This window comes from Narcine bancroftii, chromosome 4, assembly GCF_036971445.1.
Source record: "Narcine bancroftii isolate sNarBan1 chromosome 4, sNarBan1.hap1, whole genome shotgun sequence".
NCBI classification, from domain to species: Eukaryota; Metazoa; Chordata; class Chondrichthyes; order Torpediniformes; family Narcinidae; genus Narcine; species Narcine bancroftii.
Genome location: NC_091472.1, coordinates 312,222,209 through 312,241,245, shown reverse-complemented (window position 1 = coordinate 312,241,245; position 19,037 = coordinate 312,222,209). Strand labels below are relative to the sequence as shown.

Below are 19,037 nucleotides of genomic sequence, written 5' to 3'. Positions count from 1 at the left end.
TGCATGCTCCGTGGTCTGGAGAGACGCTGTTTCGTCAGGTTGTATGTGTACAATCAAATGATAATGAGCTTGATATGGTGAGCCAAAGGGCCAGTCTGTATGTCAATGAGTAAAATAACTTTGAAAAGTTTTAATAGTTTGAACTTTTTTGAATGAAAATTTAGTTTTGACAGCTGAGAAGGCTAGGTTTAGGGTTTAACTCTCTCAGAATTATCTCTCTCTCAAAGCAGTTCTGAGTGGGACCTTTCAGTTTTGATTGGATAGGTCACTGAATCAATGTTTAATCAATTACTGGCAAGTAAGAATTTTGGGTCATGTGCACGCTGTACACCGCAGAGCCCACCTCACTGACAAAAGGCAAAGGAGGAAAAACCCAACACCCAACCCCAACCAACCAATTTTCCCCTGCAACCGCTGCAATCGTGTCCGCCTGTCCCGCATCGGACTTGTCAGCCACAAACGAGCCTGCAGCTGACGTGGACTTTTTACCCCCTCCATAAATCTTCGTCCGCGAAGCCAAGCCAAAGAAGAACAATAAACAATAAACATCATCTAACCCAGTGGAAGACTGTGTCTAGTGGCTCAGTCCTGGGTTTCTTTGGCCCATAACCTTTAATTCCCCTACTATGTAAAAATCTTTCTATTCATGACTTAAGTACATTTAATGAAGCATCTTTTACTGCTTCAACAGGAAGCATAAGCCACAGATTCACTACTCTTTGGGAGGGCCACTCCTCTCGTAAATGTACCTCCCCAAGTCTTGAGGCTATGTCCCTGATTCGAAAGAAGTTGGGATTGTTGTTCTTAGGGGCAGGGGAGTGGTGAGCTTGGTCAAGTGAGAGATTCTGGCCATTGTTATTTCACTGGACAAGGTAAAGACTGCTGCCATTGGGCTTGCGCACTGTTGAATTGATCACTTTAAAAATCAAGAAATTTACACTTTTACATTTTCCTTATTTTGGTTAGGTGTAACAGGATTCACAGTCTCAGCAGAGGGACGATTAAAGGGCTCACAGTATCAAGATAGAAGTTTAGTTATTTAGAATAGAGATAGGGAGAGATCGCTTCACTCAAATGGATTGCGCATCTTGCCCAGCGAACTGAGGATGCTCAATAGTTGAGACCATTCAACTTGGAATAAACTGATACCACGGACTCTTCATTTGGACACAAATGAAGTGAAGGGATTCAAAATTAAGAAACTGCAAAGGGCTGTGAACATGGTTCAGTCCATCACACAAACCCCCCTCTCCCTTTTATCGACTCCATCTATACCTCCACTGCCTTGGAAAAGCAGCCAACATATTAAAAGAATGATCCCACCCTGGCCACACTCTCCTCACGCTGTCCTGTCGGGGAAAAATTCACGAATGTGCGATTACGCACCACCACATTCTAAGACAGTTTCTTTCCTGCCATTATCAGACTCCTGACTGAACCCTACAGAAGTAAAATTGTATTGCTTCTGCTCTAACAACTGAGCTCTCTCTGTAACTGTACTATGTCTGACATGCTGTTTATATGTATGAGATGTCAGAAGGATTGTTCACAAAACAAACTTTATCACTGAACATTAGTACATGTGACAGGAAAATAACTGAGAAACAGGACCATTCACAATCTTATTGAATGATGAAGCAGACCAAAGATTTTTATGGTCCATTCCTGTTCCAATCTCTGATGTTCTTTCACAACATCAGGACATCTGACAGCCTCATTGGTATTAAGCCTTGTGTGAAGTCTGTAAGCAGAGCGACCTTTCCTTGCCAACACCCAACAATGGCAGACCTACCTTCCCTCCAGACGACTCAACAGCTCAAAGAATTCCTGGGTATTAACATACAGGTTCCAATCCTGTAATGACATGAGACAAAAAGAAACCTTTGAGTGCAAATTGTCACATAGTACATATCCAGTCAATGAAGTCGTGTATCAATCTCCGCTCTCCTGGAAGAAAAAAATATGCAAAATGAGTAGATCTTGTTTAAAGTTCTATTTTTAAATTGCAAAAGATTTTTTTGAACATAAACACCCAGATTTGAGACTCATTCAATGCCAGGCAATCCACAAGTCCTCAACTTGCTGGAGGACCTCAAACTACTGGAAAAACTCAACAGGTCATCAAACAGCATCAGTGGGAGAAAAAAAATAGTCTATGGCTCGAGATGACATGCTTCAAGAGGACTCATGAGTCTTTGTGAAGAGTTTCAGCTCGAAATGGCAACCATTCTGTCTCTCCCACTGATGCTGTTTGACCCCCCTGAGTTCCTCCAGCAGATTGCAGATGCTGGAATCCAGAGTAAAAGACAGACTCCTGTGTATTTGCTGGAGGAACTCCATGGATCAAGCAACATCAGTGGGAGAAAGAAACTTCGACCATTCTTTTCCTCCCATGGATGCCGCTCGACTCACTGAGTTCCTTGAGCAGATTGGCTTTTACTCCAGCGTCGCCAGTCTTGTGTCACACATCTTTTTCATGGAGTTGGGAATATACCTGTCCAGTTTTACAGTGAAGGATGGACCAAGAACACAAGCCCAATTGCAACAACAAAATAGGAGACAATGAAAAGGTACAAAGGGGAAAAGGCTGTGTCTGAACAAACAAACACATTTGAAAGGAGAGAAACAAGAAAGTCTGCAGATGCAGCGATTGTTGTAAAACCACATTGCTAGAGAAACACAGCAGTTTACATTAAAGACACAGCTACATAAACAACATTTCAGACCTGGGCCGTCATCAAGCTATGAGCAAAATGGTGAGACTATCCAGAAAGTCACGAGTCATTGGATCAGTGGAACCTTGGCTGTATGGATAAAAAAATTGGCTTGAGGGAAGAAAGAGTAGTAGTGGTAGGAAAGTATTTTGCCTGTAGGTCAGAGACTAGTGGAGTGCCGCAAGGATATGTTCTGGGACCTCTGCTCTTTGGGATTTTTATAAATGACCTAAATGAAGAGGCGGAAGGATGGGTCAGTAAATTTGTGGATGACGTGAAGGTTGGAGAAGTTGTTGATGGAACTGAAGAGGATGCAGACAGGACAAAGAGTTGGGCAGAAAAGCATCAGATGGATTTCAATCCAGATTAAATGTGAGGTGATGGATTTTGTAAGGACGAACCAGAAGGCTGAGAACAAGGTTAATGGTCAGTTACTTAAGAGTGTGGATGAACAGAGGGAACTTGGGGTCCAAATCCATACATCCCTCAAGGTCGCCCCACAGGTTGATAGGATAGTTAAGAAGGTCTATAGGATGCTGGGATTCATTAATAGGGGGAATGAATTTAGGTCATGTAACAACTCTACAAATCTTTAGTAAGACCACACTAAGAGTATTGTGTTCCTTTCTGGTCACCTCATTATAGGAAGGATGTGGAAGCTATGGAGAAGGTGCAGAGGAGATTTGCCAGGATGCTGCTTGGATTTGGAAACAAGTCTTCTGAGGCAAGGTTAGCAGAGCTGGGAGTTTTTCTTTGGAACGTAGGAGAGGGGACTTGATAGAGGTCTACAAGCTTATGAGAGGCATAGATGGGGTGGATAACCAGTACCTGTTTCCCAGGGCAGGATTATCAAACATCAGAGGACATATTTACAAAGTGAAGGGAGGGAAGTTTAGGGGAGACGCTGGGTGTAAGGTTTTTCTTTTTTTTTTTTTACACAGTGTTGTGGGTGCCTGAAATGCTTTGCTGAATGGTGGTGGATGCTGAAACGTTGGAGGTTTGAGACTCTTAGGCAGACACATGTATGAAAGAAAAATAGATGGTTATGGGTTGGGGGGTTCAGCACAGTGGTGAGGGCCCTAGGGTCTGTACCATGCTGGATTGTAACTATGAAAGACTCAGTGGATCAAACCCCATATTTTGTTGCTATCCTTTTTGGTGAGAGGCTGCAGTCAAATGCAGATAGACCATGGTGAATTTCGGCCTCTCCACAGTAGGAAGGAAGGATTTTTTTGGAATGGATCCTGGGATGACGGGGTTTGGTGAAATACATATTAGAATGTAAGAAGTAGAAGCATGAGTAGGAGTAGGCCATTGAACCTGCTCCGCCATTCAATACGATCAAGACTGATCTGTTCATGGACTTAGCTCCATTCATCTGCCTGTTCCCCATAATTCTTAATTCCCCTACTATGTAAAAACCTATCTATCTGTATCTTTTATACATGTAATGAGGCAGCCTCTAATGCTTCTTGGACAGAGAATTTCAGATTCACTACTCTCTGAGAGAAGCAGTTCCTCGTCATCTGCTTTAAATCTGCTCTCCGAATCTTGAGAGTACATCCCTGGTTCTAAAGAAGTTGGGATTACAGTCCATAGAGGGCAAGGGAATGGTAATCTGGTCAGCTCAGAGGAAGCGTTGATAAGATGTTCAAAATCATAAAGCATTTGGATTGGTCAAATAAAAGGAGTTAAATAGACATCAAATAAAAGGAGTTAAGGGTTGGTATGGGCAAACTTAGACATCAAGAGGGATTCTACATTTTTTTTCTAGAACATGGAACTGTTGTGATCAGAAGTATTCTGCAATGAGGACTGATGGAATCAAATTCAATAGGAACACAGAAGGAAGAAAATTTACAGAATAACACAGGCATAGAAAAGGGAAAATTGGACTGAGCTATCAGAGAGCACACTGAAGCAGGATAAGGCTACAGTATTTCATGTCAATCAAATTGCAGTGAGGATGTGTTGATCTTTTGCTCATGAGGACTAAATTGTTATTTTATTTCACAGGGACTTGTGAGGGCTTAGAGACCTGTGAGGGCTGATGAGGTCTGGGCCTGATGCTATGCTCACCCAATGAAAGTGCACGAGTAATACATCGCATCTCCTTTCTTGGTGAGGTGATTGCTGTGTGGCCACTGTCTGACTTGCCAGGAAGGAGGTCACTGCAAATGTCCTCTCCTACACTACTGCTCCCGTAGCATCACCTTCTCATCGTTGACCCCTCTTTTCACTGAGTTTGCTACATCATCGCGAGACCTAGTGTCTGGCTACATAAATGGATGTGTAGGCTGGGATCGTTAGCCTTGGTTGGCAGCCAGCTTAAGAGAAGGAAAACTCTGAATTCAAACCTGGGGAGAAGGGGCTCGTTAGCCTGGTCATGCCATCCATCTAGAAGAAGGACACCCCTTTGTAACACCTACAACCCGAAGACATGGCTGTCATCGTCCCAGCTTGCTAGGTTGTGGCAGATAAACCCCAGGTGTAGAGGGTGGGGTCGGGTACTGCACACACTACACTCCATCTAAAAAATCCATTGCACAAGTTCAAAGGACATGCGCAAGTCTACGATCCTTCCTAAATATTCGTTCGCGAAGCCAAGCCATGAGAGACCCGTGACCAAGAGGTAAGAGTGAGACCCTCAGGAATGACAATATTATTGTCCCACTGGGCAGTGCCATCATCTAGTTATGTTCTCGATGACTAAACATTGTCTGGCCAAATATTAAGTCAGCTCTCTTGACAAGTGGGGTATTGAAACCATTTTACAATGAGACAAGTGTGCCAGGCAAAGTGTTAGATGCAAGTCCAACATTTGCAGCAAACATAGATTACACACAAAATTTTGAACAAATGTCTATGTTTTGATAAATGATTCTGTACATTTTGAATGGATAAGCCTGATAACTTACAATGGCTCGCAGAAAGTTCATTTCCAGAGAGTTGACCACTTGAACGTCCAGCTTGCCCGCTGCTCCCCATTCATCATTAAACACCTCCTCCTCTTCTCCCTCATCGTACAAGTACTTACTGGCAATCATCTGTGACAAAGCCAAAGATGGAAGTAAAAAGTGCTCAGTGTCACAACAAGCTTGCCAATTAAAAGAAATATCGTAAATTTTGGCGTACAAGTCGACTGGCAGATAAGATGGGTTCCCATTTCAGCCTCATTTTGATGGTTTCATCATCTATCGGTGTACAAGTCGATCCCCCAAAAATTGTGATGTTTGAGCTGTTGGGTGTTGGCTAGAGGTGATTATTCTCATGGAGGGTCCAGCAAAAGGATAAAAGTATGAAGCGAGCTTAAAATTAAAAGTGATAGATATTACCAAGAAAACCAACAACTGCGTTGCTGCAAGAAAATCTGATCTATATGAGAATTTGTTAAGAGATTGGAGAAAGAAGGAAGAGACTGTACGAAAAATACCAAAAAGGCAGTGTTCGAAGAAGAGAAGGAATCACTCGTTGGCCAGAATTGGAAAATCACAACTCAGCATGGGTATGTGAACAGAGGCAGGACTGCTACATAGTCACGCAAAATAACAGGAGAGCAATTGCTTTGAAGTGGGCAAAGTCACACCCAGAATGCAGTAAAGATTTTGAAGCTATAGTCAGCTGGTGAAACCGTTTCATGAACAGGAAATATCTGGTATTACGCCAACAAACAAAAAATGCTCAGAAACTACCCAAAGATCTTGATCACCATTTTATTATATGGACGTTTTCACCATTTTATTATATGTAACTGGCAGAAACACCAGTTTGCATTGGCAAATATTGGAAACGTAAACGAAACCTCCATAAATTTCAACATGATAGGCAATAGAATAGTGGAATGGAAAGGGGTTAAAACTGTGCAAACCAGAAGTACAGGCCACGAAAGGACCAGGTTTTCGGTGGTGTTATCATGCATGGCTGACAAAACAAAGTTAAGACCCATGGTAATCTTCAAGCGCAAACTTAAACCTAAAATGAAATTCCCAGCAGGTATTTTTGTACATTTTCATGAAAAAGGATGAATGGATGAAAATTGGGTAAAACTACAGATAGACATTTTTGGAACAGGCAGCCAGATGGTTTGCTGACCTGGGATATGTTTCATAGCCACTTAACTGAGAATATTAAAGGTAGATTAGCACTACATAATACTTACATGGTGGTTATCCCGGGTGGTCTGATGTCTATATTACAACTTCTCGATGTCTGCTTGAGCAAGCCGTTCAAAGACTATGTGCACGAGGAATGGAATACATGAAGGTTGAGTGCAGAAAAGTCGTTTACAAAAGGGAGGGCAATGTGTGCTGTATCACTTGATGTGTTTTATGCTCAGAGTATGGGATAAAGTGAATATAGAAACTGTAATAAAATGTTTCCAAAGTGCAGTATCTCTTGTGCAATTGAAGGTAATGGAAGAAGATTTATTGTGGGACAGTGACGATGAAGCTGAAGCCGTCTCATCAGATACAGACTGGGAGCCATATGTTTAAACAGCGAGAGTGTGGATGTACTTGCCGCCACCTTTGCTCAGACAATGATAGTGAGAGTGGTTTTGAACATTTCTAAATGTGTTTTTTTTTCCCAATAGAAATTTTATTCCTAATATACTGGTAGCATGAAAATTTGTTGTAGTTTTATTTGTTTTTCAAGGGTCAACTTGTATGTCGAATCAGTTTTCAAGGGTCAACTTATATGCTGAATTGGCATCCAGCAGTTTTTTGAGTTGAATTTTTAAGGTTTTAAAAGTATATCTGGAAGTCAACCCCCATTTTAAAAAGATTTTTGAGGGTTTTGAGACTCGGCATATGCCAAAATATACCATATTCAACAAAGTAGCTTAAGAACTTCTGTAGTAATAAAATATCAAGCTTTATCAGTCCTGATCAGTCAGGCAGCATTTTTCGAGCAGAAAGCAGAGTTAAGATTTTAGAACAAGAAAAAAATCTGAATTGAAATATGCTTCAAGTTGCAGAGATAGAGGAGGAGAGGATAATATAAATGTCTGTGCTAAGTTGGAGACAAAGGAAGACTGAATGGTTTAAATAGGGATGTTCCAGTTTAGAGTTGGTAGCACAGTTAATCACAGGTGATCGGTATTTAGATGAACAAAGGTGGGAGAAAAAAATACCAAACTGAGCAAGAAAGCACTGAAGTTGCAGGAAATAGAACATAAAGCCACGCAGCACACAGACAAGCTCCTAAGGTGACGGCATGTGGGCCACGTCTGATGCCTATTTAAACAAATCTCATCTGGATACACATGAACCACATTCCCCGATTTCCTGCACGTTGAAATACCTTAAACATAATTAACGTATCTGCTTCCACTGACAGTGCCTTTCAGGAACCTATCACTCCTTGAATAAAACAGCTTGCCTCACGCATTAAACTTTTCCTCTCACTTTAAAGCTATGCCCTTCAGTATTTCACACTTCCACCCTGGAAAAAAAAGACTATTTATCCTCTTTTTGCTTGTTATAATTTATAAACTTCTATCAGGCCTCCCCTCAGTCTCCAATACTCCTGAGAAAACAATCCGAGTTTATCCAACCTCTCCTTATGGCTAATTCTAATCCGGAAACATCCCAGTAAATCGGGTTGTTGGTTAATTGGGCAGTACGGGCTCATGGGCCGAAAGCACCTGTTACCATACTGTATGTCCGAAAAAAATCTCTTCTGCAACCTCCCCAAAGTCTCCACGTTCTTCTTGTAACATAACAAGTAAATAACTATCATAAAACGAGAGGTTCACACAATGATCCCTGCAGAACACCACTAATAACAGACACCTTTATCAATCATATTTGTCACCTTCACAAAAAACTCACCCAGTTGACGAGATTTGCCAAGGCTGGCACAAACTAGATGGGCCAGAGGGCCTGTATTCTTATGGCTCTGAAGGCATAGACAGATTCTATCATAATTACCACATTGTGTAGTGAGAGCTTGCTGTGGACAAGTACGTGATACCACTTCTCTCTGCTACTCTAGGAACTACATGTCCTTGGCCACGCACTCTCCGGAACACCCTGAGAATATGAAAAGCACGGTCGCAAATAAAACTATTTCCTTCTCTATTAGATCTGATAGAAAAAAAAGCATGGCAAATAATAAAGTTGCTCACTCACCATGGATATTAGGAAAAGGTCAGATGAAGAGATCTGTTGCAGGTACTCGGGGTTTCGATGTCGGAGCCGTTCAATATAGACAAGTGCAAGCATCATTGCGCAAGGTGAGATACAGGCCTCCCTGAGGAGAAAGCAGAGGTCACCAGCTTACATAAATTGTTTCTGAGGATCAAGGTGTTAGAGGCTACAAGTTTGATTAACATCACTACCTACACTGTGCTAAAATATGTTCATTGACTATTTTAAACTAAAGAATTTTGGCCCAAATCTTTAAATTGAAATTACTTTAGAAAAACTAGAGGTAATGAGGAGGTCTACCATTTGCACTGACTTGGGGAAGCCAGCAAATCTTTTGTGCACCCTCTCCAAAACCTCAACCTTCTTCCTGTAATGTGGGAACCAAATTATTTATCAGTATTATAAAACAATAGAGGTTTCCACACTGATCCCGCAGAACACCACTAATCACAGATCTCTAGTTAGAAAAACATTCCCCCATCACCAGTCTCTGTCTGTTATAACCAAGCCTATTTTAATTCCAATCCACCAAGTCACTGTGGATCCCATGCAAATTAATATTTTGGATAATTCTATCATGCTTACTTTGTCGACTGACATACCAAATAAAGTCCACGGAAACAACATCCACTGCCCTACCCTCATCAATCGTTTTTGTCACCTCAGATTTATTGTCAGAGCACATGCATGGCATCACATATAACCCTGAGATTCTATCCTTAGTAGGAGAAACCGAATTACCACTTATTGGTAGTGCCAAAAATATGTACTCAACATCCAGCAATAAAGCACAAAAGTCTGCAGAAACCGTGGGTGAAGTAAAAACACAACGCTAAAAGAAACTCAGCAAGTTAAACAGTGTACTTTATATAGCAGAGGTTAAAATACATAACTGACATTTTGGGCTTGAGCCCTTCATCAGGTACTCAACGCACATATGTAAACAAATAAGGAAATACAAACAAACTGTGCAACACAGAGAGAAAAGAAATCAATAAAGTGTAAGAGTCCTTAAGTGAATCCATGATTGAGTTTGTTGTACAGCTGTTCCTGAACCTAGTGTTGTGAGTCTTGTGGCACCTACTGTACACCTCTTTCCTTAAGGCAGCAGCGAGAACAGAGCATGTACTGGGAGATGTGGATCCTTGATGATTGCTGCTGCTTTCCAACGGCAACATTCCCTGAAGATATTCTCAATGATGGGAAAGATTTTGCCTGTGATGTCCTGGGCTGTGTCCACTATCTTTTGCAGGGCTTTATGCTCAGAGGTACTGGTGTCCCTATACCAGACCATGATGCAGCTGGTCAGCATATTTTCCTGGATTTCCAATGTCATACCAAACCTCCGCAATCTCCTGAGGAAATAGAGGTGCTGACATGCTTTCTTCATCCATTAGTGTGCTGGCTCCACGAAAAGTCTTCTGAGATAGTGACTCCCAGGAACTTAAAATGTGCTCACCCTCTCCACCTCTGATTCCCCCCCCCACCAATGATCACTGGTTCTCCTTTCCTGAAGTCAACAATTAGCTCCTTGGTTTTGGTGACTTTGAGCGCGAGGCTGTTGATGGTGCACCATTTTGCCAAGTTTTCAATCCCCCTCCTGTTCGCTGACTCATCGCCTTTATTTATACAACCCACTACCGTGGTATTGTCAGCGACTTTGTAGTTTCTACAATTTGTATGCACCTCCACAGTGCGAACATCCCAGAAATATAAAACTTAAAATTAAATTACCCATCCATCTCCTGAGAACAATAGTTCTTTCACATCCTTACATGAAGATCTCCAATCATTTATTATCAACTTCATTATTTGTCTGCAGCATCAAGCAAAAGGGGCCTGACAAATATCTAAAAATAATATACAAGGACAAATTACTTTTGTCTACCCTTGCCTACGTTGTGGCTATCATGAGTGCAGACTGCCAACAGCAGGACCCTTGATATTGGGAGGATTAAATAACAGGAGGTCTAGTTCCTTTTCACACAAGGAATTGAAAGTGACCAGGCATGCTCAATTTTGGCCATTATGATACTGGGAGAGGCGGCATAGTCACAGCCGAACAACTCGGAAGCTTTTATAATGAAAGTACATGAGAAAATTAAGGGCAGCTCAGTTAGCACAGTGGTTAGTGCAAAGCTATTACAGTGTCAGTGACCCTGGTTTGAATCTGGCATTGTCTTTAAGGCTTTTGTACGTTCTCCCTGAGTCTGCATGCGTTTCCTCCGGGTGCTCCAGTTTCCTCCCACCCTCCAAAGGTGTACAGGATTTGTGGGTTAATTGGTGTAGCCCAGGCTCGTGAGCCAGAAGGGCCTGTGACCATACTGTATGTCTAAATTAAAAAACATAAAATTAAATGAGGGAGCAATGGGTCACAGGTTTAAACAAACTCTTCATGCACAGTGTTTGACTCCTGGAGCAGAGTTGGAATATAACAGTGGAAGCAAAAATGCTGGGATCACCAGAAGCCCATGAGGCCTACAACAACGACCCTATATTGTCTTTCTGGGTCAGTAGCTGGAATGAGTTATTTCATCCCGTTTGTGTATGAGATGCCAATGTTTATGAAAGAACTCTGCCAATCAGCATTCAGCAAGAGGTCTGCAGCTCTAGGAATAATCTTTGTCTACATCTTTATTTACTCCCGTCTTTATTAATAAGTAAATCATCTGCAACTGAAAGCATTTGTATATTTAACATGAAAGTATTTAACGTGAACTACTCTTTGCAGACGATGCCGCTTTAGTTGCCCATTCAGAGCCAGCTCTTCAGCGCTTGACGTCCTGCTTTGCGGAAACTGCCAAAATGTTTGGCCTGGAAGTCAGCCTGAAGAAAACTGAGGTCCTCCATCAGCCAGCTCCCCACCATGACTACCAGCCCCCCCACATCTCCATCGGGCACACAAAACTCAAAACGGTCAACCAGTTTACCTATCTCGGCTGCACCATTTCATCAGCTGCAAGGATCGACAATGAGATAGACAACAGACTCGCCAAGGCAAATAGCGCCTTTGGAAGACTACACAAAAGAGTCTGGAAAAACAACCAACTGAAAAACCTCACAAAGATAAGCGTATACAGAGCCGTTGTCATACCTACACTCCTGTTCGGCTCCGAATCATGGGTCCTCTACCGGCACCACCTACGGCTCCTAGAACGCTTCCACCAGCGTTGTCTCCGCTCCATCCTCAACATCCATTGGAGCGCTTTCATCCCTAGCGTCGAGGTGCTCGAGATGGCAGAGGTCGACAGCATCGAGTCCACGCTGCTGAAGATCCAGCTGCGCTGGATGGGTCACGTCTCCAGAATGGAGGACCATCGCCTTCCCAAGATCGTGTTATATGGCGAGCTCTCCACTGGCCACCGTGATAGAGGTGCACCAAAGAAAAGGTACAAGGACTGCCTAAAGAAATCTCTTGGTGCCTGCCACATTGACCACCGCCAGTGGGCTGATAACGCCTCAAACCGTGCATCTTGGCGCCTCACAGTTCGGCGGGCAGCAACCTCCTTTGAAGAAGACCGCAGAGCCCACCTCACTGACAAAAGGCAAAGGAGGAAAAACCCAACACCCAACCCCAACCCACCAATTTTCCCCTGCAACCGCTGCAACCGTGTCTGCCTGTCCCGCATCGGACTTGTCAGCCACAAACGAGCCTGCAGCTGACGTGGACTTTTTACCCCCTCCATAAATCTTCGTCCGCGAAGCCAAGCCAAAGAAAAGAAGAAAAGAACATGCAATGGCACAGGAGTTAGTTAACACACATCATCCCCACTGCCACACAATCATTCTTTCTACCTCTCTGAATTAAAGCGTGGTTTGCTTTCAATGGATGACTTGCTTAGTTGAGCTTCAGAAAGTTAACAGGTTATGAGGAAAGTACCAGTATGGGGAAAACATTTACAGGAAATTACAATGTAAGATTTCAAAGAATGAAAAATGATGGAGCAGTACAGAAAGTCAAATTATAACAGTTGGCACAGTTGGTGATCGACAGCGATGGCACTTGTTCTTGGTAACAGCATGATTAGAAAACAAGGCACAAAGAGATTCACGTTAAATACAATAACCGTCAAACTATTATTCTACGTTACCTTGCCACATGAGCGGCATATTTTTTCCGGAGTTTTCTGATTGGACTTGGTGCTGATTTCTGAAGCAGTTCGACTGCAATATCTGAAAAGACAGGAGTTTTAAATTACACCACTGCTTGGAGTGTTTTAAGAGCTCATCGGTAACACAATTTATAAGAACGTAAGAAATTGGAGCAGGAATCGGCCATCCAGCCCATCGAGCCTGCTCTGCCATTCAATTAAATCATTGCTGATCTGATGATAGGCTCATCTCCACTTTTCTCTACATCCCATAATTCCCCTAATATGTAAAACTCTATCCTATCTTGTCTTATAAATATATTTACTGGGGCCGCTTCCACTGCTTCAACGTGCAGCAAATTCTATAGATTCACCACCCTCTGGGAAAAGCAGTTCCTCCCCAACTCCTTCCTCAATCTACTGCCCTGGATCTTGAGGCCATGTCTTCTAGTTCTAGTATCCAAAGGACTCGGATATTGTTTAGGCAACCAGTTCATACAAGCTCATAAAATCAGCATCGGAATAAAGGATCAGATAATCCATCAAAGTGATAGCTATGGTAATTGTAGGATCAACGTTGGCCCTGAAATCAAGAACTAAACAATAGTCTGACAGATCCACAGTATAACATAGCTTACTTTAAGATCCTATATCAATAAATTCATCATCATTTCTAAACTATTCTTTACGGAACCATGAATGTTATGAAAATGTTTGATGGTTTTGGCTACTTACAGGTGTAGCGGGCCGAGCCAACCCTGCACATAACGGGCCAAATTGCCATAGCGAACAGCCACCACGGCGGGGCACAGGGGCTTTCCCCCCACCGTGCAGAAGTTCCAGGCTGCAGAAGCGTTTTGCCAGGGGAACGGCAGGCCTCACAGCAAAATTATGACATCATTCCCATGAGTCTGTCGCCTCCCTTAAAAAGGAGTGCACGTGGTTTGAGTAAATGGCAGTTACTGGTTCACTTGCTTGGTGTATTTATTTCATCAGCTCTGCCTTTAGCAGGGCTACAGTGGTGACCCCGAAGAGGTTCTAATGTTTTTAAGAACCCACAACGTGCAGCAAGATGAATCCTGCCAACTCGTCCACAGCCCAAGCGGCTGCCACCATCGGATCTCCTGTGGCAGTTTACGCCTCAAGCTTCCACTTGCTGCCATTCTGGGTGAACCAGCCACGCAGCTGGCTGCAACTTGTAAAATCACAGTTCGCTCTGCGAGGAGTAACAGCCAAGATCACAAAGTTCTGGCTCGTGGTCAGCGCCCTGGACCCCACCACAACAGCGAAAGTTGTCCCGTTTGTCAACGACCCACCCGTGGACGGCAAGTATACGAAGTTTTACACAATTTTCGCTCAAGTTATTTGAACTTAGCCAACACGAATGGGCCATTCACGTGCTTAACACACAAGGCCCTGTGCAACTCTGCCTCTGTTCCTCAAAAGTTGCTTCTTTAACCTTCCATTTCATATTTGTTCTCACTCATTGACAAGCATTGTACTCTTTTGCCATTGGCAAGTCTTCAGACTTCACTCTTTATCCCTGATTGCAGATCCACTAGGTACCAGTGGTTTGCAACCTTTTTCTTTCCACTCACATCCCACTTTAAGTAATCCCTCTGCCACCTTAAGCAAGGGATTGCTTAAGGTGGGATGTGAGTGGGAAGGGAAGGTTGAGAACCCCTGCTCTAGACCCATTTGTTATTGAAATATTTTCCTTGAGAAAAATTGTCATTGGCCCATTTCCTTTGGAGTTCTGAAACCGTGCACATAACGAGTCAATGAGGGGCAATTAAAACATTGGTTTTCAAACCTTTTTCTTTCCATCCACATCCCACCTTAAAGAATCCCTTACTAATCACAGAGCATCTATGGCACAGGGAATACTTGAAGTGGTAAGTGAGTGGAAAGAAAAAGGTTGAGAACCACTGATCTACAGCATGGTCATAGTCATGTGCTCCAGGAAGAGTCAGACAGTAAGAACCAAGTGTACGTTGGCCATGTGTCTCCTCAAACCTGCAGGATCATTCAGTAAGATCAAGGATGAGTTTATGTTTTCTTACACTGCAGACTATTCAAACCATAAACCCCAATCTCTCGCTTGTTTTCTTGCAATCCATTTTTCTCACATCCCCACATCTCCTGTCTACATCATGGGTAATTTATAGTAGCCATCTAAACTTTGGTACAGAGAAGAGAACAGTGCTGGTGCAAACCCAAGAGGTTGTAGGGAATGCATGCAAATTCAATCCAGAGAATCTTTACTGAACTGCCGAGAAGGCCAGCAATATTCTTCCTGAAATAAGCAGACTAAACTTGCAATGCACTGCTCCAGGTGTGGTCTCACCAAACCCTGCACAGTTGCTGCAAGACATCCCTTTTGAAGTAAAGGTCAATGTCCAATTTGACTTCCAAATTTATCGCTATGCCTGAAGGCTAACTGTGTAAGCTAATCCTTCTGCACAGCAGAATATTCTATAGTTTCTCTCCATTTAAACAGTACAGTAAAACTTCAATTCTTCAAAATCCTCATTTATCAAATTTTAAAAAAAAATTTGGATAAATGAAGATATCCGAAACAAATCAGAAATCCTCATTTATCCGAAAGTTTTTCGGAGCCAATCTGACCTCACAGGTTGAAAATAAAAATCACGACATGAAATTTGAACGACAAATGTCCTCGTTTCAGGTAACTCCCTCCCCTCTCTCTTTCCATTTCTTCTTTACCTTCCCCATTGACTTTTCTCTCCAACTCTCTCTCAAACTGGGTCCCACTGTCTCCCAGCCACAAGCGGTCGGAAGAATACCTTATCCCGGCGTCATCAAGGAGAGCAGCCTCCTGGAAGTAGTGGGGCCTTGGTGGGCAGATGTCGGTGATTGGCTGCAGCCAGCAATTTTTTGGTGAAAATTAAACATTATTTTAATGCTTAAAAAGCCTTTCCTTGTTGTTAGTTTAAAAGCTGCTACAATTGATTTGCTGTTGATACTGGGGTGTTTTAAAAAAAATTACCAGTTCTCCGAAAAACTGACATAGGCCAGGTCCCGACCATTTTCAATTGGAGTTGTACTGTTGTAGAATGGAGTTAGATAATGCAAAGGTAAGAAAGGTATTTGATTAGCAATCAAATATATCTGCACCTCTGGGAATGATTATGATGGATAGGTGACCATCTAAAACAAAGTATAAAGGAAATGTATTCCTATATCATGTTTGTGTCCTTAGGACAGACAAAAAGCTTTACAATAGATCAGTTTTGAGGATCAATCATTTGATAATCACTGTTCCAGAAAGAATGCATAACCAAATATTTTTGGCAGCTTTGGCGGAAGAATGCTGCTGTTAAGGACATTTTGTCCTTTCTTGAATTGTACATTTCTTTAATGCTCCCTTTACTTTCTGGCTATTGTCTCAGACCCTGTTCAGCAAAGAAATTGTGCACTTTATGAAAGAACAGTGGTAGCTGGTAAATGCTTTTGTCCACTTTCTGCCAGGACGGCCACTGCTTCAGGGAAGTGGAAGTAGTACTTCATCTTCCACTGCAAACATGAAATTGATACCCATAGGAATTGAGAATAATAGAGCTTTTCCCAACATTGCTGAATCAAACATATGGGGGCTGTACAGTTAGTACAGCGCTCGCAGCCCAGGTTCAAATCTGGTGCTGCCTAGGAGTTTGTACCATCTCCCTATGTCTCTGTGAATTTCTTCCGGGTGCTCTAGTTTCCTCCCATCCCTCAAAATGTATGGGGGTTGTAGTAATGGGGTATTTGCGGGGCACGGGCTCGTGGGCCTCTATAATGCTGTGCGTCTAAATTAACCAGTTCACTGAAATATTTTCTTTTTAACATTATCCAGATTTTCATAGTGGGTTGATGTAAATTGTTTATTTCCACGTCTTCTTTGTTGAGCATATACCTCCTTCATTTCAATAACAACTTGATATTTTTACAAAAAATTTTTTTTATTTGGAAATGTTGTCTCGATTGTGGAAGTACTTTAGAGAATTAGAGTTGCTGGAATCTTGAGTGAACAAGGAGAAGCTAGAGGCACTCAGCAGGTCAGGCAGCACCCATGGAGAGAAGTGGTCAGTTACCATTTCAGGTCGCGCCCTTAATGTCCACTATTTTGCTCTGCAGATGTTGCCTGATCTGCTGAGTTCCTCCAGCTCCTCTGTTTTATCAGGTCATTCAGCTTCCTTTTCATTTCTGCTTTCTAATGGTTTGCATTTTTTTAATAATGGGTTGAGGTTTATTAATTTATTGAAGGGCAGGCATTTATGACCTCGCCACAAGTGGGCTTTTAAAAGGAATGGGGAAGAGGTTCTTGACAACTGAACAAATTCTGAATCAATCAATTTGCTGTGCATCTGCAGTCACATACTAGCCAATGCCTTTCCCCCAGATGAATGTAAGAAACAGGTGCAGGACTTCCTTTGAGCCTGCTCCATCATTTAATGGCTGCCCGACTTGTCTTTTCCCCTCAACTTTAATTCCCCTACTGCACATAAATCTATTTGTATTTTAAATATATTTCATGAGGCAGCCTCTACTGCTTCCTTGGGCAGAGAATTGCAGATTCACTGCTCTCTGGGAAAAGTAGCTCCTCCTTATTTCTAATCCTAAATTTACTCCCTGAATCTTGAGGCTTAAGTCCCCTAGTCTCACCTACCATTGGAAACAAATTTCTTGCCTCTATCTTATCAAGAATTTTATATATTGCTAAGATTCCCCCCCCCACCCCCATTTTTCTAAATTTAAGCAAATATAGCCCCAGGCGACTCATTCTCTCTTCATAGGCCAATCTCCTCATCTCTAGAATCAACTTGGTGAACCTCCTCTGCCCCACCATCCATCATAGTCACCATTACCTGTTAACATAGGGCATGACAGTACAGAAAACAGGCCTTTCTAGCTAGTCTGTGCTGAACTCTAATTCTGCTTAGTCCCACTGACCTGCAGCAGTCTAGTCTTCCCTACCCCTCCCATCCATGTACCTGTCCAAACTCTTCTTAAATGTTAAAATTGAACCCACATTCACCACTTCAGCTGGCAGTTCATTCCACGCTCTCACTCTCTGTGTGAAGATGTTCCCCAAAACATTTCCCCTTTCACCCTTAACTCATGTCTCGATTCTAGATTTTCTCCCCAAATTTTTTGTTATCAAATTTAATATCTTGAACAATGAATTATGTGAACATCCTTATGCAACACTTTTACTTCCTTCACATTTTGCAGTTCAACATTGGGTATCTAGCATTGGTTCCAATGACTTCAACCTACACAAACCCACAGAAATTACAATTCAGTGTGCAACTGCTACAGTGCAAGAAGGCGGCAAATGGCATGCTGGGCTTTAGAGAGAGAAGTTTTGAATCTAGAAGCAGGGATGTCTTACTGTGGACGTATAGGACCTTGGTGAGGATCCACCTTGAGTTATCACATACCCCCTTGTTTCCTAATCTGAGGAAGGAAATTTCTGCTATTGAAGTGCAGCTAAGGTTCTCTCGCCTGATGCCATATATAGCAGGGCTGATGCATGAAATACTGGATAGACTAAAGGTATTTTCATTGAGAAGAATGAGAGGGGATCTCACTGAAGAATTTCAAAATTCTGAAAGGACTAAACAGGCTAGATACAGGAAGAATGCTCCCTGATGTCAGGAATGTTCAGAACAAGGGGTCACAGACTAAGAATAACATGTCAGTCATTTGGGACTGAGATGGAGAGAAATTTCTTCACTCAGAGAGCTGTGTACTTTGCAACTCTCTACCATAGAAAGTTGTTAAGACCAGTTCATTTGATATATTTAAAAAGGAGTTGGAAGTGGCCCTTATGTCTAATGGCTGCATAGCCAAGTTCAATTCCAATGCAATCTAGAAATTCACTGATGAGACAAACATTGTTGGCTGAAATGATGAGTCAGAATGCAGGACGGAGATTGAGAATCTGATTGGGTGATGCTTAATTTAACCAAGAACTTTTCCAGCATTGTGTGTTTATTTCAAATACAGTGTCTGCAGGCTTCAGTGTTTTACTCCTAAATTATTACTAAATTTTAGGAAGGAGAGGTCAAATGACTTTG

At 42.3% G+C, this 19,037-nt stretch overlaps 1 protein-coding gene across 9 annotated transcripts in view; it reads right to left on the bottom strand.

Moving 5' to 3' along the window:
- Window positions 1-19,037, bottom strand: part of cnppd1 (cyclin Pas1/PHO80 domain containing 1) — a 77,159-nt gene that overhangs the window by 32,870 nt on the left and 25,252 nt on the right. For 8 of the 9 annotated variants that reach the window (XM_069935916.1, XM_069935915.1, XM_069935923.1 and 5 more), the window contains 4 exons: window positions 12,955-13,036; window positions 8,846-8,966; window positions 5,633-5,761; window positions 1,793-1,854 (listed from right to left, as the gene is read on the bottom strand). In XM_069935916.1, coding sequence (XP_069792017.1) covers window positions 1,793-1,854; window positions 5,633-5,761; window positions 8,846-8,966; window positions 12,955-13,036 — 394 coding nt within the window. The remainder of the gene's footprint in view (window positions 1-1,792; window positions 1,855-5,632; window positions 5,762-8,845; window positions 8,967-12,954; window positions 13,037-19,037) is intronic. The other variant, XM_069935917.1, reaches the window with a different exon arrangement.